The 25,076-nt window shown below is 41.7% G+C and overlaps 1 protein-coding gene across 1 annotated transcript in view; it reads right to left on the reverse strand.

The window, feature by feature from the left end:
• The window catches only part of LOC138608514 (collagen alpha-1(XIV) chain-like), a 141,662-nt gene that overhangs the window by 74,868 nt on the left and 41,718 nt on the right, over positions 1–25,076 (reverse strand). Inside the window, exons 5-15 of the mRNA XM_069681116.1 lie at positions 19,128–19,283; positions 18,482–18,601; positions 17,040–17,204; positions 16,295–16,456; positions 15,819–15,988; positions 14,598–14,724; positions 9,556–9,701; positions 4,709–4,838; positions 1,142–1,281; positions 801–927; positions 571–710 (exon numbers count right to left, since the gene is read on the reverse strand). Coding sequence (XP_069537217.1) covers positions 571–710; positions 801–927; positions 1,142–1,281; positions 4,709–4,838; positions 9,556–9,701; positions 14,598–14,724; positions 15,819–15,988; positions 16,295–16,456; positions 17,040–17,204; positions 18,482–18,601; positions 19,128–19,283 — 1,583 coding nt within the window. The remainder of the gene's footprint in view (positions 1–570; positions 711–800; positions 928–1,141; positions 1,282–4,708; positions 4,839–9,555; positions 9,702–14,597; positions 14,725–15,818; positions 15,989–16,294; positions 16,457–17,039; positions 17,205–18,481; positions 18,602–19,127; positions 19,284–25,076) is intronic.

The following is a 25,076-nucleotide window of genomic DNA, read 5'->3' on the forward strand; positions in this document are numbered from 1 at the left end:
CAACACGAACGCAGACTTTAATGTTTTTATTTTAACCGACCACAGTTGGATCAGTTCCATCCTCCTTTAGTTTGAACACCTCCATGTTGTTGTATTTATTTCTAGTTCCTCATCGCTCCCGCAGGTCTGTCCTCGACACATCTTGCTGCCTCTGCAAGTGTCAGCATCTGTTAACAACCCACCATGCACTGTGTTTTTGGTTCACTTCCTATATTTGGTTTGGATCGCTTTCTCACCTACAGTGAACCAAACTCTGGACCACCTGAAAGCAAACGAGACCCCTGTTTTCAGGCGGACCAGAGTTTGTTTGCTTGGTCCGCACCAAAGTTCGAGATTGCTTTCACAGCACCCCGAACCCACCGGAATATCCGGCTAAACGCACCGGGGAGAACATTTCAGCTAAACTAATTAAAATAAAATCAACCTAAGAAACATTTTATACTGTTGGCATTTCATTTAATCAAAAATTTAACTATGTAAAAACCAGATTCTCAAACTTTTGAGCAACTTTCCTGAGCTTTTTCAACTTCTATACGGTAATCTAGACCCTCTCAACATCAACACACACACCTCCTCACTGTCTCCTCCATCCGTTGGGGTCCAGGTGAGTCGGTACAGCACCACATCAGAGGCCGGATGCTCCCATGAAACCCTGAAGCTGTCTGTGGAGATGTCACTGCTCTTCAGATCCGGCGGGTCTGGGACGGTCTCTGCACACAGACACACAAAAGCCCGGACAGATTATGTTGTAGTCGGTGAGCTGTATTCCTATCATGTTATCAGTGGATATTAGTTTGTACTTGTGGTGAAGCTGTCAGTCACGGCCTCAGCTTGTCCCTCATCGTAGAGGGCAAAGACGCCAACTGTGTACTCCGTCAGGGACGTCAGGTTTCTTAACATCCAGCTGGTCACACTGCCAACATCCACCTGTAGACACAAAACAAAGATTGCATCATGTTTTTAAACAATGGTTTGGGACCATCAGAGAGCACCAAACTCAGCACAGCCGCGTGGATATTAACAAACATGCAGTGATTCAGAATCCCCAAAGACCAACAACAAACACAAGCATTGTGTCTGCTTCTGCACACTGATGTCAGTAATGAGGACTGAAGCACAAAGCTCTTTATGATCCTCTCACCTCGTTGGTCTGGACTCCGTTAGTCTTGACGTACATGATGCGGTAACCTCTGATCTTCCTTGAGGAGGGGTCCCACGCGAGTCGGGCGGAGCTGTGGTCCACGTCTGAGAAACGCAGGTTCCTGGCTGGGGTCAGCGGCACTGAGACGAGGAGGAGATGGGACCGAGAGAAACGTTAGAATGAGGAGAGGTCAGAATGTTCTGTAATATCTGTAGACACGCTGAACAGATTCTTCCGAGGGTGCACGATGATGAGAACTTAACGATCACAAAAGTGGTCTCTCTGCACGTTCAAACTATTGATCTGTTTGCTGTGGTGTTGTGGCTGTGGCTTCCTCCCTTATAAATGCCCATTCTAAGCCTGTTCTTCAGAATAGTAAATACTATTGAGATTATCTGTTTTGGAAAGTTGCATTAAAGAATAAAAATGACCGGTAATCATTGATTACGACAGAATTTTTTGCTCTATACATCAAAACGACAGACAACAGAAAAGTCTAATGCAGCCGCTGGAGGAGGCTGCAGTCCCAGGAGGGTAAAGGAGACGCACATCCGGCAGCGATCTCGACGCAAAGGATGTGTGGATTCTCCAGCTTTCTTTGAGACAAGAAAGACTTGGCCTCATTTCATGTCTTTTTGCCTTCTTCATTAGAGTTAACATCATGAATGGATCATGTTTTCCCCTCCTACAGTCCTTCCTGTCAGCTTCTCAAGGCTATATTGCCTGACAACAGAAACTTAAACACACTGTAGCCCCTTTTACACTGATAGTTCAGCCGGCATCGGAGGAAGTAACAGAGGCGAAACGGCGTCTGTGTAAACAGCGTAGCCGGCAGGGCGGTGCAGCGCCGTGTGTGTGTATGTGAAGCTCACACTGTTTGTTTGCACCTTGCACAAGTTTTGCTTCTCCAACGCAGAGCGCTGTGAAACATACTCTGGGCGCCGGCGTCGCTTGGTCCAATGTAAAATGGCAGAGGCGGCATGGCGGCAGAGCCTCGATGCAGCGCTGTGGCAGAACCGCAATGTAGAAAGACGGGTCTTTGGAAGAGTCGACTTTATGGTTCATGTATTTGTTATTTTGTTCTTATTCGTCTAAAAATAGCCGCATGGACAATAATTCAAACACAAAAACAGCTGAACCTCAAGAGAAAGACACTGGCTGCTGCTATCAGAGGTCAGAGGTTAGAAGAGTTTTGATTCACACTGATTTTAACAAGGGCTACTAGATTCCACTGTTTCAATTATAAAGTGGACAGACTCTCACATCACTCTTCCCTCAGGCTCTGCCTCGGTCTCTCTCCGCTGGAGCTTCTGCAAAGGTCTTAAAACTTCTCTTAACCAAACTCTTTTACAATTCAGACAGGGAATCTGATTTTCTCCGAGAGGCTCGGAAACTTTTATGCCTAGAATTGCTGATCTGTTTTCTTAAAAAAAAAGAGATCCTGATTGTGCCCACCATCGCCTCACCTCAATTATACCTGGGGTCAGAATAAAGACAAAGCTGCAGGGGGAAGAGAGAGGCAGAGAGGAAAGGTAGGGAGGGACTGCCTCTGTGTTTGCAGGAGGTCTACCAGGGTCAGCATAGGAATGAGGAGGAGGGAAATTAAAAAGTTTAGAGATAGGAAACTCTACAAAGTTTCCCAATGTATGCGTCCCTATAGAATTATTCACTACATTCAACGAACCCTTCACCTGGATGTCAGAAGGCGCTGTAGTTTTTAAGGAGTGCTTTTTCACATTTCTTTTAAGCGTCCGTCTCCCTCTCACAGCCGCCAGCGTCCTAATCTGACCTGCATTCAAAGCCTGACACGCATCATAAAGAATAAACATGCACAGACTTAAAGCCACAGACCACTGGCCTTAAAGGAGACTTCATAAAATGTTAATTAGTGAGCGTGGTGGGATAAGCAGAGAGGGGAGGTACCCTCACTAAGGCTTTAAAAGTCTTTAAAATGAAAGTGAGGTGCAAGAAATAGCACCGAGAGCGGAGCTGGAAGGGTTTTTGGCATCGCCGGTTGCCAGTTTTGTCGGGGCGGAAAACGTGCCGGGACGTGACTAAGACATGCTGCAGCTGCTGCAGAGAAGCCACGTAACTGCAGGCAAACGCTCTGCAACGAAACTGCAGCAGCGGATCTGACCGATTGGAAGAGCTTCAAGCAGACTGAGCTCTAATTTCATGAAATCAGCTGCTTCCTCTTCCTGCTGGTTCAAAGAGTGCCATGACACTCCAGATCTTTAGAAACGTCCTAAACTTCACTGGGAGAAATTTCTCTGTATACATTTATAAGCAGATATTTAAGGGGATGTGTGGTTTCCTTGCTACCGAGCATCAAACAGCAGTGAGTAAACCTGAATGTCCTGTAGCAAAGAGGCATTAAATCTGAGTTTAATGAAAGCGACACAGTGATATTCATGTTTACTGTATAGGCTGCAGTCTGCTCGCTTGTTGTTCTATCTTTGTGAGGACCAATAAAGATATTTTGTACTTTTTCTGAGGATTATTTGAGGATGAAGAATTGGTTTAAGGTTCGGGGCTCTGTAGCGGATTAAATCGGACTGCTAAGGGCCCGAGCAGGTATAAAATTACAGATGATGAGGTGTCGACAGGACTCAGGATGGGATGATACAGAATTTTATTGTGGGTTGCGACAAAAAAAACTCAATATAAGTTGATCTGTAATCATAGTGCATCTTCATTTTCAAAATAGTTTTGGGGTGCTGGTTTAGCTCTGCAGCTAAATCATGCACACTTTGTGCAGAGGCCCACCTCCCACCCTCGGCCGTCTGCCGCGTGTTGTCCCCACTCTCTCCTCCCCTGTTTCTGACTCTCTCCACTGTCCTCTCTCTCTCTTTCTCATGAAGGCATAAAAGGCCAGAAAAATAATCTTTAGAAAATAGTTGTGATTATTCTTAAATGAGTAAAAGAAGTGTAGCTCGCTAACGTACAGTCCTATACTGATTTTGATCCTGTATTCATGCAGCAGGAGTTTATGATTCATGATTCCTGTTTGTTGTGTTTTAGTCTGTTTAGGTGATGTTTTATGTCCCAGTCTGAACAACCTCTTAAATAAAAGTGTTTTAACTTATTAGTTGCTATTTCTTGAGAGATATTGTATCTCAGTTTTCTGGTTAAACGAAGAATGTCTCATGTAAGATCATAAGAGCATAAGATGTGTCTCATCTTTGATGCAATCATAATATTTAACATGTAAAGTAATGTAAGCATGTTTAAAGAGCAGCTCCAGTCATGTTTTAAGACATATAAAATGCTCTGCTCCATCGTGAAAACAAAAAAAAAGAACAAACAGACCTACAGCACCTGGTACGGTCTGTGTATTCCATGTATCACACTCTGTAAAACAGCTGCTGTTGAAACTCCTCCCAAACTGACCCAATTAGCCACAACCATCTGTAACTACGGCACCATTGTTTAATTGAAGTAATTAATTAAGCAATTAGAGGGAGCATATGAGGGTGGAATAATTAATATTAACGAGTTTGAGGTTCTCAATTGATGGATGTATTAATGAATTGACCGATCATTAAGTTCCGTGTGTGTGGGACTCACATGTGGTCTGCTGGCTGGTCATGGGGTCGCTGGCCTCCTCTCCGTACATGGCGTAGACCGTCACTGTGTACTCTGTGGCCGGAGTCAGCCCCTCCAGCTCCACCTCGTTTACAGAGCCGGCCACCTTCACCTGGACACACAAACAGAGAGGGAAAGGTATGTGCTTTTAGCAACAGGAGAACTCATTGTGTCAGGCAGACATCTCTATCTCTTCTGTTACCACCTCCTCCTTTAAATTCTCTCTGCATATCTCCACTTCCATCATCCCTCCATCAAGCCGCCGTCCTGTCCGGACAAGCAGAGCATCGAGCTGCGATTACATAAATGATTTCTGAATGTGTCTGTGCCTCTTACATCACATCAGGCTTCTCAGAGTTACAGTACGTACGTATAGAGGACGATTCACCTCCACATTCTGCAGCTGCTAACACGCTAAGGCCCAACACCCTGAACTTTACCATCTTTCACCTTCTGCCAAAAACAAAACGGATGCTTTAAAAAAAAAAGAATCTGGCAAAATGGAGGCGCTGACAAATGTTTGCCCATCTGCTCGTCCTCTCTGCCCGTCCCATTAATAAACTGTTTTCACTTTGGAGCCTGGGAGAAATACGCTGTACTGCCAAAAATTTAGGAGTCATGCTTCATAATTGATGCAAAGTTATACCGAGATCTGGGTACCGACTCAAAACGTGCTGCCAAATTTAAGTCTCTCATGTTGCCGAGTTGTTTTATTGATGAGTGAGCCGAAATGAAACAGTTGTTTAGCACATCAGCATGACAGTATTTACATCATACTATGGCTGGCAGAATAATGCAGCGTGATGCAACGTCCTGAGCCTGGATAAGGAGCCATTTAGATGTGGCCCTGCTGCTGTAATGGTGCTCTTTCCTGTACTTCTGCAAACATCAAATATTTGATCGATGATAGATGCATGATAGATAGATATGGATTGCTAAAAAATCGTCCAAAGCCTTGCTGCAGTGCGAAGAGGGGATTCAATTGTTTTCTGCTTGTGATTTCTGCCTCTGCTAATGAAACACATGTGTGCACAACTTTGCAAAAACAGAGATAGAGAGAACAACACGTCCTTCAGCCTGTTCACCGACACATGAAGCACGTGGGGAAATCTACATCCAGAAAAACTGAAACTATCTGATCTTTACTTGTCGGCATCCCTTCCATTTAGGATGTCCAAGATTCATGCGAAGCAGGTGCACATCAGCAACAAAGTTAGCTCGATTATAAGTGCTGATTCATACAGCTTGAATAAGGAGTTATTTATTATAAGAGACCTCCTTATCCAGATAAAAAATAAGGTGACAGAGGCCATGCGGGGACCGTCAGGGAGCTTGAAGCTTCTGATAAAACAAGTCCGATTATTTTTTGTGCTTTCTGTCTGGATGCTTCAAACAACCAAACATGTTGCCTTCAAACGAAGGACGTAGAGACCGAACACATCTTTCACTGGAGAGGTCACATCTCAAGTCTGATCTGAAGCTCACAGCTGACAGGTCCGTGTGTTTACATGAAGCTGCAGGAGGAAACATTATTTAAAAGAATTTGGTTAAAATAACACATTTCAACATTAAATTGAAATGAAGCTGATGTCTGATCTGTGGCTGTGTGCGCCCGCCCCTTTGTGTTTAGTTTGTTAAAACATTTGTCCGGTCTGAATCAAACAACCAATCACGGTTAGCTTTCCACGTAACTAGCCAATCACAGTGACTTTGCACAAACTAGCATCATCCAGCTTCTATGCGCACACAGAGGTTGTGTCAGTCAGGAGCTACGACAACTTGCGGAACATTTCCTGTACGTACTTTGTTGACAACGGTATATACTGCTAAAGAAGCAGAGAGAAGGAATGAGGAGAAAACAGCTTCAAAGAGAGCCTGAAATAAAAAGAGGGATCAGACGAGTTTAAGGGGCTGAAGAGCGACGCGATGCAGAGGTCGCCCTGTTCCTTACTGACAGGTAACAGTAGCTCGTACGGTAACAGCTAACGGTAACACTAAGCTCCTTAGTACCTTGAGGTTAAAAGGTGGTCCACACCAAGAATCATAACTATGATGATAACTTTAGTAATATTTGAATATTTTGCAGCAATGAAGTTTACTTTTTGGAATAAACAGCATCCCTCCTCTCTCTCTCTCTCTGTCAGTTACAGGAGACAAAGATCTTTGAGATGTAGATGAAAAGGAAACCTTGTTGGAGCCATGATGATTGTGCAAGTAGCACCACCACAGCGATTTTCAACGTTCAACTCCTTATAGAAAAACCAAGTCATAATGTCTACTGAGGCAGACATCAGAAGTATTCAGCCACTGAGACGAAATGAATTTCTGACTGCGTATCTGCTGGAGCCGCTCTCATAGAGTTCAAAACGGTTGATGTTTCAGAGATGATCCGCTGGCTCGAGGAGGAGGACTTCTTCTGTCTCACTCTCTGAATTTTGTCACTTTTGTTTATGTAGCAGAGAATCCTCAGTTTTAGAGACACGGGTCTTCAAAGCCACTCAAAGCGTCAAAACGCTGACATTAATTCTTCCTGTTGATGTTTTTATCTTTGTACACTCCCTCTTTCGGGTTTAATTTGTCTTGAGGCCTACCGTCGCTCTCTGAAGAGTTCCCTCTGAAGCAGTGTGCATCAAAGCCTTCTGCTCAGTCAAACCGGACTGGCTCCGACTGTGGATTTGGCCCAGACGCCTCCCCACATGGCCCGCGAGTAGAAGCCATACGAGCAGGAGGCAGCCAGGCCCAGGCTCCGACAGGAGTGCCTCAGAGCCAGGCTTATCCTCAGCACTGGAAAGCATCCATCCTGATTCTCAATTCCTCCCTAAATTGTTTTTATTGCTTTCTGCCTGAAGCCGAATGTGACGGCAGGCGTAATGAGGTCCGCTGGGAGGGGGAGGGATACAGACGGCTGGCTGCGTCCTTCACACCTCTCCTCCTCTACCTCGTCTGTCTCGTCTTCGTGAACTGCTGAGTCTACCTGTCAGGGAGCTGCGTGTTTCCGTGTTTGTGTAGCAGGTTGGTTTTGATGTTTTGTTACCTGTTGATACCGGTCTCATGTGGCGAAGAAGTGTGTTAGTCTTTTCTTCCCTTTAATCTTTGACAGGAAATGATAGCTGTTCTTAGCTCTGTGATTGGTCATTAAAAGGTCCCATGTCGGATAGAAGATACATTTTTGGACCAATAACTTAATTTTGTGCTTAAAGTAAAAAATAAATGAAGCAGCTGCTGAGACGCAGTTATGATGTATGACAACAGAAGATGCAGGTCCTGTAACCGATGACTGCACAGAAACACAACTGGTTCACACAATACAGAGCGGTCTTTCCATCCTTATCCTGCAAACTACAGGACAGAAAAATGTTAATATCTGCACAGATTATTTCCTTTCTCTCAGAGATCAGTCTGTCGAATCTAAACACCCTGCTCTTCTCGAGCTCCAGAGAGAACGTGAGAGAGGAGACACACACCTGAAGCAGAGAGGCTGCTCTGGGTTTCATGCAGAATCCACAATGTGCCTCTAATTGTGTTCTTCTTGGCAAGCCAACATTTACCAATTACATTTTTCTCTCTGTTTGATCCCCTCACCTCTGTCTCGTCTCCTTCACTGAGAATAATAAAGTGCATACAGGACGATGTGCTCAACACACAGAATGAAAGAAAAATGAGAGAACCAGCACATGAAAAGGGTCTTTACTTTGAAGGAACTTAATTACAATTACAAAGACATGAATTCAGGTCAGTTTTACGAAGCTGAATGCCAATTAGCAGTCAGTGACGGTGCCTGTCTTTAAGTTTCAGTAACGCTCAACCTTCAGGACAAAGACACAAACGCACAAAACTGAAACTGCAGTGAAGCCGGGTGTTTGTAAGGTCACGCTCTGCATTTAAATAATAACAACCTTTTATTGAAACTAAAAAACAAACTCTTCGTTGCACAAAGCACAAAAACATCAGTAGTCTTTGAGGGTGTACCGCGTAAGTGTCCTTGTTCACTCTGGACAAGGACTATCAATCACACTGTCGAGCAGAGACCAGCTGACTGACGGTGTCTCGACATCGTTGCCTGCCTGCAACTACCACCACTCGTCTTCCACATGAAACAGGAAAGGGAAATGAGTAACACCATCGTGATGTTAAGCGGTTACAAATGAATGCAACAAAGCCTGCGAGGTTCCAGCTGTCGCATGTCACGCTCCATTTCTCTCTGGTTAGCCTGTTTACTGTTTAACTGTTCAATGAGATTAAAATGACCACTGAGTGTTTGAAAGATTCACAATAGAGTGTTACTGTACCTCGTGCACACTAGAGAGACAGGTGAGCAGTAAAATTGCAGTGTGCAGAGAATGTGGGGTCACGGACGTACGCTTCGGCTCTATGCCATCTTCAGCATACCAGCCTATCAGCACTGGTCTGCTGAAGACGCCACAGAGCGAAACGCGTACGTTCAGATCAGTCATACGTGATCCTGTGCGTGCCGGAGTTTTTGTTTTTCTAGATTTTCCGCCGTGCACCCGAAGCGATATTCTGGAACATGGTTTGGAGGAGTGAGCGCTACCAATGCTGTCTTCAAGGCCTGGACACTGTTCAGACTCACATGCAAGTTTATCCAAATCACGAAGTGTGTGACGTTAGACCACAGCAAGGGCTAAGTGGCAATCCGACATGTTGACCTCCTCTGTTTTACAGCAGTGGGATCTTGTCTCATTCGGCCCCTGCTTCCAGTCATACAGCTGAAATACAGATGTGATGGCGTTCCATATATTCTGTCTGCTTCCTAAAATCCAGAAGCTTTCCTTCCCTCTCCTCACATAAACTCAATAAAAACTACTCACCTCCTTCTCGTCTGCAGCGTCTCCCTCGGTCAGCGGGGCATACAGGATCATGTACCCAGAAGACCCGGCGGCGATCTTCCATCGCACCCTCATGGTGCTGTGAGTGATATCAAACAGCTCCAGGTTGTTCACCATGGGCAGGGCCACTGCAGCACACAAGCACAGGATGGTAGTGAGAGGCTTGAACACACGATGACTTCAAATCAATTATTATTTCATTTCTATTTTATATTAACCCTCTGAGGCTCTTAGGACATTATTGTCCATTTTTTGCAAGTTTTTTTTGTCGTCTGGCCACCATTTTGCCTGTGTTAATGCACATGGCACAATTTTTTGTAACAACATTTTGGAAGTATGGAATTTTGGAATTCAAATATACATTTTTCTATAGACCAATAGAACACTGTGATATAAATTTACTACCCTATTTAGACGTTATGGACAAAAATGTCCACTTACAAGAACTGCTATAAAAATAGTACAGATTAATATTTTTTTTCTGCTTTTTGGGTTAAATCTTTTGATCAACTTCAGTCCTGATCAAAACTATCAAATATTGAATAATTATCAGGATTTTAACCCTTTAATTGCCAGTTTGAAAACATGAAAATCATATTTCTTGTGAAATAACACACAAAAAATGAGCTATTTTCCATATTACAAATGTTGGGTGGCTGGGGCATTTTTTTTTTATCAGTCTTGGATATGTCAAGGATTAACCAAAATATTGACTTTGATGCATTATTAGTTTTTGTGTAGCATCAGATTTAAAATTTACTACCCTATTTAGACATTATGGACAAAAATGTCCACTTACAAGAACTGCTATAAAAATAGTACAGATTAATATTTTTTTTCTGCTTTTTGGGTTAAATCTTTTGATCAACTTCAGTCCTGATCAAAACTATCAAATATTGAATAATTATCAGGATTTTAACCCTTTAAATGCCAGTTTGAAAAATGAAAATCATATTTCTTGTGAAATAACACACAAAAAATGGGCTATTTTCCATATAACAAATGTTGGGTGGCTGGGGCATTTTTGTTTAATCGGTCTTGGATATGTCAAGGATTAACCAAAATATTGACGTTGATGCATTATTAGTTTTTGTGTAGCATCAGATTTAAAATTTACTACCCTATTTAAAAGTTAAGGACAAAAATGTCCCATTAACTCCCATTCAAACCACATTTTTTTATCTCAAAGCCATTACTGATTATAATCATGCATTCTGTAATGTTAGGGTTTCATTTTTGAGAAAAATAGTAAAATCTGTCATTTTTACTGTTCACCTCTAAAATCAGCCATTTACTCATTATAGGCCTATGCATACAATTCTTGTTATTTCTTGGTGATAAAACCTATGTAAAATACTGCAGTAATACTATTTCCACTTTTTTTCCACGTTTCCACTGAAATCATTTTTAAATCAGCATCAGATCTTTCAATTCTTTTTTAAAGATTATTTTTTGGCCTTTGGCTTTATTTATAGGACAGTTGAAGATAGACAGGAAATGTTGGGAGTAGAGAGTGGGGGATGACATGCACCAAATGATCGGCAGACTGGGAGTCGAACCTGCGATCAGTGTGACGAGGACTGCAGCCTCTGTACATGGGGCGCCTGCTATACCAACTGAGCTAAACAGCGCCCCAGATCTTTCAATTCTTATTTATTTTACATATTTGAACATTCAAATTGAACATTCAAAACAGAACAATATGTTACAAAAAATAATATATATATAAAACAATTTATAGAACAAAAAGTGTGTGTGTGTGTGTGTGTGTGTGTGTGTGTGTGTGTGTGTGCGTGCATGCGTGCGTGTGCGCGTGTGTGTGTGGAGGCAAGATTAGTCCTCCCAGCAGAACTTGCAGCATGAGACTGTGTGCTCTTTGCACACAAAGTTGTCACACCTGATGCAACAGATGTAGATTTTTTTTCCTGTGCAAATTGAGCACAGCCCCCTCTTTTTGGAGCTGCTGGAGCTGCTGACGGTGCACACACACACACACACACACACACACACACTTTTTGTTCTATAAATTGTTCTAAAAGTTAAAATGTATATAGTTTGTTTACATAATTTGCACATCCATCTTTTTTCTGCACACACGCACACACACAGTTTATTTTCATCATTTGTACATCCATTTTATTTTTTGTAACATATTGTTCTGTTTTGAATGTTCAATTTGAATGTTCAAATATGTAAAATAAATAAGAATTGAAAGATCTGATGCTGATTTAAAAATTATTTCAGTGGAAACGTGGAAAAAAAGTGGAAATAGTATTACTGCAGTATTTTACATAGGTTTTATCACCAAGAAATAACAAGAATTGTATGCATAGGCCTATAATGAGTAAATGGCTGATTTTAGAGGTGAACAGTAAAAATGACAGATTTTACTATTTTTCTCAAAAATGAAACCCTAACATTACAGAATGCATGATTATAATCAGTAATGGCTTTGAGATAAAAAAATGTGGTTTGAATGGGAGTTAATGGGACATTTTTGTCCTTAACTTTTAAATAGGGTAGTAAATTTTAAATCTGATGCTACACAAAAACTAATAATGCATCAAAGTCAATATTTTGGTTAATCCTTGACATATCCAAGACTGATTAAACAAAAATGCCCCAGCCACCCAACATTTGTTATATGGAAAATAGCCCATTTTTTGTGTGTTATTTCACAAGAAATATGATTTTCATTTTTCAAACTGGCATTTAAAGGGTTAAAATCCTGATAATTATTCAATATTTGATAGTTTTGATCAGGACTGAAGTTGATCAAAAGATTTAACCCAAAAAGCAGAAAAAAAATATTAATCTGTACTATTTTTATAGCAGTTCTTGTAAGTGGACATTTTTGTCCATAATGTCTAAATAGGGTAGTAAATTTTAAATCTGATGCTACACAAAAACTAATAATGCATCAAAGTCAATATTTTGGTTAATCCTTGACATATCCAAGACTGATAAAAAAAAAATGCCCCAGCCACCCAACATTTGTAATATGGAAAATAGCTCATTTTTTTGCTTTTTTTCATAAATAATAACAGTGATATCGAGTAATCAAACAGGCATTTAAAGGGTTAAAAACTTCTCAAAATTATTGAATGTTTAGTTTTGAGAAGGACTGAAGTTGTTTGAGAGATTTATGCAGAAAAAAGTAGAAAAAATATATTAATCTGTATTTTTTATGTAGTTTTATGGGAGGTGGACATTTTTGTCCTTAACAACCAATTAGGATGGGAATTAAGACGAAGTCGGAGGGTTAAAGATTATTTTCATGCATTTTGTACAAGTGAAAGAAAAATAAAACAAACAGAGAGGAGTATGGTGCCTGCATTGTTGCAGACTTTGGACTAGATTGCAGTTATTTCATGAACACCATCTCTAGAGCAAATCTTCTTGCACTTTGTTATGTGACCCCTGGCTGTGAAGGTAACTTTCTGTCTTAAATCGACTCTGTTGTTGATAAAAATAGATTAAATTACAAAGCACAGATTTTCTGAGGCTACTTTGACTTTAAAAAAACTAATTAATTCTCACCAGATACTATAAATATCCCGTGACCTTTAATTTGAAAAGCTTAGGCTGTTTCATCAAGACTTCCTCTGTCATATTCTCAAACTTTGAGTTTTGAATTTGACTACAAATAAAGTTCAAAGCTTGTCCCTGGCTTCTTTTTTTTTTTTAATAAGTTCAAATATCCAAATGTCAGGAAAGGTCTGGCCAATCATCCTCAGGTTTTATTAAATCTACCTGAACGCGTCATTGTCATCAGGTGACTCCCTGCTATCACAGCAAGAGAGAAGAAATGTTATGTTCGTCTGCGTTTGAGTGCTTATTCTGCTCATTTGTGTGCTTTTTGATAACGTGTTTATGATTCACCATCAACAGCCTCAAATGAAGCAGCCTGTGTGTTTATAATGCTGATAATGTCATGAATAATAAAGGTCAAAATCATCTTTAAAAATGTCATGTGTTTTTCCTTCTGTCTCCGTCAGCATTGAGCCTCATGTTTCGTCTGTTGCCTTACACAGACAGTCCAGATCAACCAGAGGCGACAGCTAATAGCAGCAGCCAAACCCCATTAACTTTGGTACAAGGTCGACTCGCAACTTAGCATTCATCCTCCACGGACAGGGAGGAATTCCCCGTCATTCATCAGCGAGCGCAGGGCTGAAAGAGGCCAGAATAACCTGCTGGGCTCTGGTTCAGTGTTTCAGACGTCACGACGAAGCCTCAGGCAACACATCCAGAATTAGAGCTCACCACGGGCGTCCTGTCAGAGGTGCAGGATCAGGCTCGAATGCATAATGGAACACCTGTGCAGCTTTTATGGCCTAAATTCAGAGTTGTTTCAGTTGTATTACGACACCTATCAGCTGGTGGATCAGTGTTTCTATCAAAGACGCTGTAGCTCAATGCTAATGAGCTGGCAATGTGTGTCGTCTCCTGAGCTGAGCGTCCAGAATATCTGCTGTTCCTTTAAATCATGTGCATTCCTATAGTGCCAAAGAAAGGGAGCGTTTATACCAGGAAAAAACCCCGCCCCTTCATTTCTGTTTCGATGTTTTAGATGCTTGTTCATCAGTCATATACATAGACAGCTTATAGCAGGTGCAGAAAGCTTGCAGGCTAACAAGAGAACTCCAGAAGATCCAGCTTCCTTTGGACTTCGAAAAGGTCCCACAAATGTAGACATCATTTAGTAAGTAAACAGTAGAGAGGAGGTGGGCTAATTTCAAAGTAAAGTAGCAAGAAAACAACAGCAGAAGTAGCTCTTCACATGAAACGATATAAGAAGTCAAAGCCAAGCCGCTGGTCGCAACAGAGTAAGGCTGGGTTTACCTCCTGAGATAGGAGATATTATTGGGAGACTGCATTCCCCAGCATGCCTTTGAAAAGTTTGTTCCACTAGAACGGATATTTCTCACCTAGCCTCTGCTTCACCTCACTCTCTTTTGTAACACCACAAACATTCCCTCCAACAACATCCCGATGTCTTTACTGAATCCTCGGTTACTCACACGTGGTGGCACTTCCTCTCAGGCCCTCGCTGGCGGAGCTGCGGTAGACGGCGAAAACGGCCACCTGGTACTCCGTCAGAGAGTTCAAGTAGTTCAGCTCCACACTGTTCGTAGTCCCCTGCACCACCTGAAAACAGATCACACCTGGGGTCAGCCTGGATGGATAACGATCCCTCAGTCCTAAATAGTGCTTAAAGTATCTACATAGGATATTTTCACTGGAAAGAAACAACAGTTAAGTCAGTCGGCTCAGGTCTTGTTTGGTTTCATGTTCTTTAGGTTGCTCAGGGAGCTTCGTCTCTGATACCAGCATTATTTAAAAGTATGTTTAATTAGCTCTGATTTGTTGCCCTTAGTCACTTTGATATTGACAGCAGCACTTTGTACGTCAAGAAGCATAAAACATCCTAACAGCTTCTGTTTACTAGGCATCCTCATACAGCGCATGCACCACGTGTTGCTGTAGGCGTTCAGCTCTTCTCCAAAGAGATTTAACTCGAGTGTAGCTCGATCAGATTAGCTTTGATGAAACCTCAGTGTTCCTTGTGGGGAGACCGGGGTCGTTCCAGCTGCAAGTTGTAATAAACATCAAAGAGAAAGTGGATAAAAATAAGAGGGGAGCTGCGTAAACATAAATATCATCTTGGAAAATTACAGCAGTGCATGTATATTTAGTTAAAAAGGTGAGGAGACTTCCAACGAAGTTTAAATGATATCTGCTGCACGGGTTGTTAAACGGCTGACGATGTTTTGCAGGTAAGTCACCTGGGGAAACACCTACAAAATATACCGATGTGCCAGTCGTGGAATAAATCCTCCCTTTATGAAAGTGTTTATTGAGACTGTTGTCGAGAGGAGTGGGAGGATGGAGGTTGGTGGTGTTTGCACGTCTTCTTCTTGATTTATTTGTTGTGTTTCTGGCTCAGCTAATGACGGTTTAATTAAGGTAGCAGAATATTTATCAAAGCAAAAGGACGCCTTTGGTTTAATCATCACCTGATTACAAATCTTGCAGAACTGTTGCCATTTGTGATGCAAATGACTTGGAGAAATAAAAGGACTGTCTGAGCAGCCTTTATTAAAATGATGCCATTACATTAGTCCTTATAGTAGAACTTTTGTTTACCCTGCTGGGAAATTAGGAACGAAGATGCACCAATGAATGAAGAGCCAGTTAAACACATCAACAAATATATAAGAAAATATGATTAAAAAACCTACTTTTTCCTCTGGCTGTCCTCCGCTGGCGGGGTAGTACACCACACGGTATTTCTCCACCTGGCCCGGCGCGTGGGTCCACGTCACCCTGAAACTGCGAGCTGTGATCTCTGATGTCACCAGGTCGCGGGGCGGAGCCACAGAAGCGGGTGAGGGAGCAGGTTCTCCTCCACCTGGAGAAGAAACACAGAGAAGGAAAAAGATAAGACAAGCTGTTTCCAATCCACATTCAACTCAACTTTCTATTTATAAAGCATCTTCCATACAAACATGCAGCCAACAGTGCGTCCCAGAGGACAACTGACAGAAAATACGAACAACTGACAACAAGAAGTAAATTAAGATAAAGCTAAAGTCAAATCTTTCCATGCTTAAGAACCTGTTATAAATGCAACAAAATTAATCTGTAGAGTAAAGTCAGTACAAAATGTTTTAGCGTCTTTGTGGTCACGCGACTCGTAGCGAGCAGATGTTCAGACCTCTGATCTGCTTGTCGAGCTGATCCACTCGGTCGCAGACGGTCTTGGTGAGGCCTTCCACGATGTTGCTCATCACGCTGAAGTCTGCCACGTTGTAGACGTGAGTTTCCTCGGGAGGAGAGGCGATGGCCTTCAGCTCGTTCTCATCAGCGTTTTTCACACCTGAGGAGAGGAGAGAGAGGAGAAGATGACACAGACAGACAGAGAGAGAGAGAGAGAGGGAGAGATCAGACAGGAAGTGGTTACATGAAAGGTGTTGGGAATACGTTTTTGATGATGCAACAAGTCGATGAATAAATGCTTTTTTTTATTCGCCATAAAAGGAAAATTAAAACATCAAACCATTTAGAATGCTCCCTTAAAAATCTTCCCCGATTGACGAACACATTTTAGACACTTTGCCTTTAAATTTTAAATCAACAACATTTGTTGACCTGAGAGCAGATAATTAAAATCTCCTCATATTGCCTTTTCTTTGCTACGTACGCTCCCAAAACTACAAACTGGCTTCCAGGAAATCCTTAAAGCTATGAAATGACTTTCTAATGAGGGTTTTAAACTGTGGCATTCTTAGTTTCAGCCTGATTACTTCAAAACAAGTATATTTCCTTGTTTTCCAAAGCATACTATCATTCTGTTAGAACATGAACATCCTGAGAACTATCGCATCTTCCTCGAGCCTCAAGCCGGATGTAACATCAACAAAGGACTGTTAGCGTAAGTAAGTACTGTAAGTTTGACGTACCGATGGCGAACAGTTCGATCCCGGCGTCCCTCAGACTCCGCGCGGGGGGGATCACATCATCCTGTGACTTCCCGTCAGTGATGAGGATTCCTATCTTGGGAACGCCGGGTCTGGATCCAGACTCGGGTTTGAAGCTGTTCTCCAGGATGAAAGTCAGAGCCAGACCTGGGCACACACGAAGAAGGGACAAGGTAAGAGCAGCGTGACACAGAAAAACAAGGTGCACGGTTCTACATGTGGCAGGTATAAGAAGCATTTTACATCCAAAACAATCGAGGAAAAGAAAACAATTTAGCTCAGATGCTGCAGGGAGACTTGTCATCCTAATAATAACTTGAGAACTCTGGCAAAACAAAGCGAGAAAAATCAGGGATTTCCTACTTTAAACGGCTCCTTTAAAAGCCTTGATTCACTTTGCGTTTCCGTCTTTCATCATGTTCAGTGCACTGTTACGACTTCGTAGCAGCAAGAGGTGAAACTAAATGGTTTTATCTGTGTGCATAAAACAAACAAGTAAACCCTCATTCATCTCAAAATCAGAAACGTGGCTTATTCTGTGTTTGCAGAAAGCTTGAAGTCATGAGGAGGAGGAGTTATAACATCAAACTCATGACAGAGGAAATCAGAAGTCAGTCATGTATTCTGGAAAATAACATGCATGTTTTCTGTCAGCTGAAAATTAGAGCTACTTATGGTACTTTCAAAAGAATAGCTGCGACGCTAAGTCCTGGCTGACAGAATAATTGCACTTACACCTGTAAGGTATAACGATGACAGCTGAGATGAATCTGATGAACTTTGTGTGTGTTGACAAGTCTTACGTCTAATGAGTGCGTTACCATAGTGTTCTGTTGTGTTCTATATGTCCTAATGGACTCTTAACAGACTTCTCTTAAGCCCTGATGGCTCCTTGAACAACTAACTGTAGTAAAGCCAGCCTGTGCAAAGTCCTCAAACTCCCTCGCCCGTTTTGTTTATGATCCTTGAGATGCACTAACTCTCCTCCTGACCTGCAGTCACCCCCGTTTCGGTCATTCCCCATCACCGGCTTCCTCCGCCTACCTGTGCACCTTTCGCACCGTGCACAACAAAGACAACAAAAAGTTCAATCCTGGCGTAGATATCCAAATCAAGGACAGTAAAAGTGCATTTGCACGATTTGAGTGACCATGGTTTAACTATCAGGAGAGAATTCTGGAAATATTCCTTCTTTGTTCGTTGGAGTCAAAACTTTAGCCGAACTGCTCTGACCTTTCGACTCCTAGTTTGGTCTTATCAGCTTAAAGCTCATGAACATTTTAACACTTAATTGAACTGCACTGAAGTGAATTTAATAAGGCGAGGTAGAGGACTGGCTGTGCTCCAAGTCGCCCTCTAAGCGTTATCTGTTAACGGTGATGTGTAAGGAGGGAGGCTGGGCGGGTTTTACAGCTCTACTTCACCTGTCAGTGTGTTTCCTCCTTTGTACGGCAGGTTCTTCACAGCATCGATCACAGCCTCTTTGGTGGTGTGAGCGTTGAGATGCCACTCAATCCTGGGGTCTCCGCTGTACTGAGCCAGGCCTGCACACAATGAACAGTCACATCCATTTCCCAAATGTACTTGGTACCTTTAAAAACAACCTCAAACTAGGAGGAGTTTGTTAAAGTATGGTCCCTGCAAATCGCCAACAATCGAATTGAATTCAAAGCAGAATGGCTGATCTCCTGTTGGGTGCAAGAGGGTGCATCTTGACACCACATATATACCTACCAAATTTGATGCGTGTAGGTGAAAGTAACCTCTATAGGGAACCCTTTTTGAAATTTTCTATGGGGCAGTATGGAGCCATTTTGCAACACTCAAAAAATGTCACCAGACCCAAAGTCTAATGACATATCGGGCATGTTCAAGCCTCCAAAAATGCAATTATTTCAGACAAAGAAAGAAGAAGAAGAAGAAGAATTCTTGCAAAGCAATAGGGCCCTCGCACCCATCGGTGCTCTGGCCCTAATAAAACTCCTTGGGTTCAAAATATGGCTCCAAAAACTCCTCAATATGGTGACAAAATAGCTTTTACAATAAAACCAGAATGTAAAACCTCCTCACCGATCCTGGTCTTGTCAAACTCCACATTGAAGGCCCTGACCAGGTTTTCCAGAAAGGTCCTGACCAGCCTGAAGTTGATGCGGCCGATACTCCAGGAGCCATCCACCAGAATGACGATGTCGGACACGGCCGAAGTCTTGCACATAAACTCTTCAGCTGAAGGAGAACGGACACAAACAGAAATTGACAACACGTATCAACCAGAAGAAGCCCTGCCTGTAACCAAAAGCCGCTTACAGCACACACGTGGTGCATGCACAGTGGTAGAAGTAGGACAATTGATGTGCAGCTTCTGTTCCAAAGTATTACAAAGTGTTTCATTAATTTAATTCAGTTCAACACAGTATAATTAAACCCTGGAGGAGTGGGGGCACTTGGTTTTAGTGGATGAAAAATAACAGCCCGCTCTGTAGTTTATCTCAACAGTTTACTGGGTGATAAAACAGACCAGGCTCTAATGAGGTTACAGCAGTCCATTTACAAAAGCCCTTCCAGTCCAGTACACAGAGAGCCAAAGGCCAGCTGAACAACCAAACCACCATATTTCTATCAGACAGTTATTTTCACACAGACCTGAGGAGAGTTCAGCCCTTAATGAGTGATCATTAAGGGTGCTGGTGTTAATCCTGTAATCTGACTCACTGATCAGAAAGTACTGCTGAGAGGTATTATCGTAACTACTGACAATATTACATGTTCAATACTGAGGTTGCAGTTTGCAGCTGGGTTGAACTGAACTGCATTTTATTGAGAGTTGTGCCCAATGTTTCCTACACGCAGGACGGGGGATTCAATTTAGAAGCACCCAGTAAAACCCCACCACCCAGCATGACCTTAATAATAAACAGGAAGTAGAATTATGATGTTAATAATGGAAATATAAGCTTAGTAAATGTAGAATCTATGGAGTTCCACTTGTTTTTGGATAGTGTGGAGTACAGGTGATACAGCGCTTGGGTATAAACTCTGTTGCTGCTCTTGGAAATGATGCTGCTAAAAACCAGAACTATGTTCCCAAATGTAAGATGTGCCCCAGTCTGTTGGACTTTGTCTTTTGTAGTCAGTTGATGTTATAGAGACAGACAGTACATTAGGGAACATTAAGGTTATGTAGCAAGTATCCTAACCATGGACACCCCCAGTTTGTGAAGTCTGTAAAAAACGGATTGCTAAGATTCAGAATGAAACTTTTCCAGGTCTCCATGTGATCCAGGCTCTTTCTGTTCTGTGAAATGACTCATAGAGGGAATTAAATAAGCACCTTACACCTGCCAGACGCAGGGTAAATGTTGGCTGAGGAAGGTTAAAGAATTCAGGTCACCTGCAGCCATGGCAGATTGTAATTATAAATACTATTTTAGGTCATAAATCAATGTTGTACTGTATGAGAGTTTTATCAGCGTTTGATTCAGCATAAAATGCCGTATCAGGTATGGACAAGAACTCCGGGCAATAGATGATCCAATACCATAACTTATAAGCTCCCCTCCCACAAAGGACTATATTTTTATATCACACCAGTACTGGCCAATTCAAGTCGAGGTATTGGAATCGTATGGGAACAAATAAAATGGTATTGGAACAACTGTAATATGATATATATTCCAGATTTCTAATGCCAGGAACCACTTTCTCTTTGTTTACAAATCCAAACCATTGTATGTAGATTTTAGTGGCAGACAAGAAGAACTGAGTCTCCAACTTCTCCAACTACGCAGCTCTTTATGTTGATATTTTTATTCTTATTGGCTATTTTTTTTAAATCTTATTCAATTTAAGTCTTTTACTTATTTTTATTCTAGTTCTGTGTTCATTGTTCTGCACCAAAATCACCAAAACAAACTTCTTATGTATGTGTAAACCTGCTCGGCAATAAACCCTGATTATTTTTAACACATTGTTTTGGTTAATCAACAGTTACTGTATGTTTCAGTCTCATAAGATCCCCTGCAGGCAGCTGTTTACATGCTCTGATAAACCCACTGCACACTACCTGCTCAGCACCAAATGGCAGAACAGCTAGCTGACAATAAAGTGGCAAGGATTCCCATTGGTATCTTGTCTTATCTTTCAACACTACCAATGTGTTATTGATCAATAAAACCATGTAAAAGCAGTCCGAAGCACACATAAGAGCACAGCGGTTCACGAGGACGTTCCTGGGTGAGAATAAAAAAAAAACAGAAGTGAGGCTGTGCTGCGTAAGAGCTCTACGCGCCCTGAAACCCTTCCTTGAATAAATAAAGCTTAAGAAAACACACAAAAGCTCCGTCACGCAGCCATAAGGCAATATAACAACCATGAGGGTTTATCTTTACACTGGATTAAGCAGATACTGTTAGAATAACCACTTTAGTGGTAGGGAGACACATGAGCATCAGACACTGATTTGCGATGAGCTTCAGAATTAATTTGACACATACTTGGCACAGTGCGGCCATGACCTGTACATGTGAGACCTACAAGGTATATCTGCACCCACCAGCACACGATTTCTTATCCTGCAGATGTATAAGAGAACATTTCCTTCAGGCCGCAGCATGTTTTAACATCTCAGGGGGCGGAGGAAATCGTGTGCATCGCTGTATATGTGTGCGCGTGATTAGAGGGGTGGCAAGGGCATTCTTTAGCAGTCATTTCATTCATCACTGACAGGAACTAAGAAGTGTATCACCCCTTACAAGTCTCTACAGTGTCGGAATTTAAACCACCTCCCCGTTCTAACATCGGAGTCTTGGTGCCACTATCACGACCTCAGCGGGTAGATTAAATAATTGTGGGTATGTGTGTCACTGCTGTTCGGCGCTCTGGAAAGAAGGAGCCTGCAGCATTGGGTTGATTATCAGTCGGTTGTGCGGTGAGCAATATAGAAATTTAAGCTAATGTCTCTGCAAGTCTCCAGCAACTAAACAACATAAAAACATGTTCAATATTTCTGTTCTATCAGGATGTTATTGTTATTTACTTGCAGGTTTCAATAATATACAATAAATAAAAGCTAACATGATCTATCGTTCTCCATGAAACAAGGGAGCCACAGTTTTTGGCAGTTAAATGAGTCGGTTCTGCAGACAACTGGCGGGTCTTCATTTGGTTTTTGGCTTTGCTTGGTCGTGATTCAGACAAGAAACTGTAGAAAGCATTAGCTGCAGAAGTGCCTTCTTTGTGTAGACCTAAATGTGATGCAGGAGCATCAAACACCCATAAAGTGCTTAACATAATAATGATTTATAATCAGTGTTGTTAATGAAGGAAAGCTCAGGAAGTCCTTCAGAAAATCTTCTTCAAAAATCTATTCAATGTTTTGTGTATTTTTATTATTTTTATTATTATTATTATTATTACTTTATTCTTCTTGAGCGCGCAAAGAATCCAGCTACAGCCCTTACAGCCAATGGGAGGGCATCATACTGCAGTGTCACCAGTCCGGAGAGTAGCGTTGCTGTGTCAGCGTTGTCGTGGCGAGCAGCAGCAGGTTGACTTATGAGTAAACTACTTGAACGCAGCTTTGTCACTTTTTGATGACCTGCAGACCTGTTAGTGTCACAAAGGTTGCAGCAGGATGAAGTAGTTTTAGCTCAGAGGAGATAAGAGAAAATAAATCGCTTTTAGAATCCAAATAGGCTCACATCTACAGGGATTTTGTTGTTGTGGCAGCACAACCGTCAAGAAATGTTCAAGAACATTAGATAAATAATGTATTTACTGTAATTCTAGTAAAAGAGCTGCATAATCTGCAGGATTTTATGCTTGTTTGCCAACATCTTGCACAATCCCGGACCCTCACAGACAAACTACTCCTCTCATCTATTGTGAGCAAAAACAACAAGTGTGTTTCCACTTTAAGCCGTCATAAGCTTTCCGTCTGTTTCTTTAATCTCCACTACCGGCCACCTGATGCACCGATACATTCAGAGCTGCGTGTGGTGCTACTTTCCACATATTGCCCAGGAAGTGTGCAAACAAGTTCCTGAACCTTGCATGCATTGTTGCACGTTTTAATTGTCCACCGTTGGTATTTAATGTTCGTGTTCGATGCTGTCTTTCCGACACATTCCTGTCTAAGAATGTGGAGATACAGGTGAACAACTCTGAATGATGGATCCTGTGAGGAGGAAGGGTTTAAACAGATTTAAGAAAGGAAAGCAGGGATGTTCCTCAGTCAATACAGGGAGTGAAATTGAAGGGCAAATCAGCGCCTGTGAGCGCCGAGTGAAAGAGGACCAGCTTCTTTTTAATAGCACGTCTGGGAAAACAGAAGCACCTGGACAGATGGCAAAAAGGGAGAAAGGACGAGAGAAGAAGCAGCAATGATAAAGAGTAACAGATGCATCTGTAAGGTTGAAACTATAGAAGAGAGTCTGCGGTGAATACAAATGTTTCTTTCTGCTTCATTTGCAAATCTGCCCCTTGGCATTTGTCTTCTTTTATTGTGCTGCTGTCCTGATTCTTTTGTTTGTATATTATCATTTAATGATGCTGTAACTGTAATACGTGTTTCTGTTTCAATTTAAAGTTACACAGACTAATTATACAAGAGGGAAACTGATAAAGGGAAACAGAATGAGGAGTAATATTAAGAGGAGGTGGCACAGGGCTGTGCAAAGAAGATAAAGGACAAAGCGGGGGAAGAAAAAAAGAGATCAGTGCTCAGGGTGTGGTTTGAACAGAAATGGCACTGTTCCCTATCATTTCAGTTTATTGTCCATTTTGTGCTCCTGCATGACCTCTGACAGGAAGTGATGCGTTTGATTTCTGGGTACTTAAATTATTAGAAAGAGAACAGGATCGTTAACTTGAGCCGTCATAAACACAGTTGCTGAACCTACAGAGCAAAGAGAGTCACCTACAAAAAGGAAGCAGAAGATCTCACCACAGCTTTCTACACACTGATGTCTGGGAATTGCAGTGTCGAAATATGTACAATATCAATATTTCAAAATAAGTTAAAAGTGTAAAACTTGGAGGAGAACAAAGACAAAAGAGGAATCAGAGAAGCGTCTACTTAAAGACACTTGTTTCTTTATAATTAAAAGTATATGTACATCAAGGTTGTGTGTGAAAATCACACTTCACATTTGACTCTTTATTGCACATTATATTACAAAGTAGAGAAAATCATTAAGATATGTTACAGCCTATTATATGTTTGTTTTTTATATTTAATATTTGTTTGTTTTGTACTTTGTTTCTTTGGCAAGTTGTTGAAACTTTAAAGCCAATAAAGCCATTAAATATTTAATAATAATAATAACATATTTGTTCTTGGATTGGTGAGCAGATTATTTTACTTAAACACCCAACTGTTTTCTCATGAAGTCCAAATGTGACAGCTGTGTAATTAACAAACATAAAAAGCTCATTCATAAATCTGTTAAGCTTTCAGTTGTTTTTATTTAGCGAGTTAGTTTTATATGAAAAACACAACAAAAGCAAGCAGGTAAAAGTGTCACCTGACAAAGAGTGGTCAAAAGGTTGAGGAGGGCTCGCTGTGCGTTAACATTCTTTACATTTCATGATAAGTCCCAACCAGTCAGCATGACCATGCAAGGTTCAGAGCTGATTTCAAACAGTAGATGAAGAGTTGAGTCTTTTTCACATCATGAAATATGGTCAGAAATGTGTTAACACCAGTACTGATGTGTTTCATCACAGTCCCATCCTTTAGTTTATCCACACCGCTTCAATAAGAGCAGAGTTTCACAGAAATCTGCCGGGCCAAATGCCGGCTTAACTTCTTCTGCACTAACAGCAAAGTACCGAAATACTGATGATGCCTTGTGGGGAGACCGGCTGCATGCTTTGTCACACTTGGTGAACCTGCTTATTGCAGCTGGCAGCTGTGTTCCTGTTGCTGTTTCTGTGATGAGAAACTTCCCTGATATGATCTGAAGCGTCCTGACGCGAGCCTCTGTGGGTCGATGCTCAAAGCTGTGACGAACCGGGACA

Source organism: Semicossyphus pulcher, unplaced genomic scaffold (genome assembly GCF_022749685.1).
Source record: "Semicossyphus pulcher isolate SPU_LCO1_2020_fin unplaced genomic scaffold, fSemPul1.0.p SCAF_5, whole genome shotgun sequence".
In the NCBI taxonomy this organism is placed as follows: domain Eukaryota; kingdom Metazoa; phylum Chordata; class Actinopteri; order Labriformes; family Labridae; genus Semicossyphus; species Semicossyphus pulcher.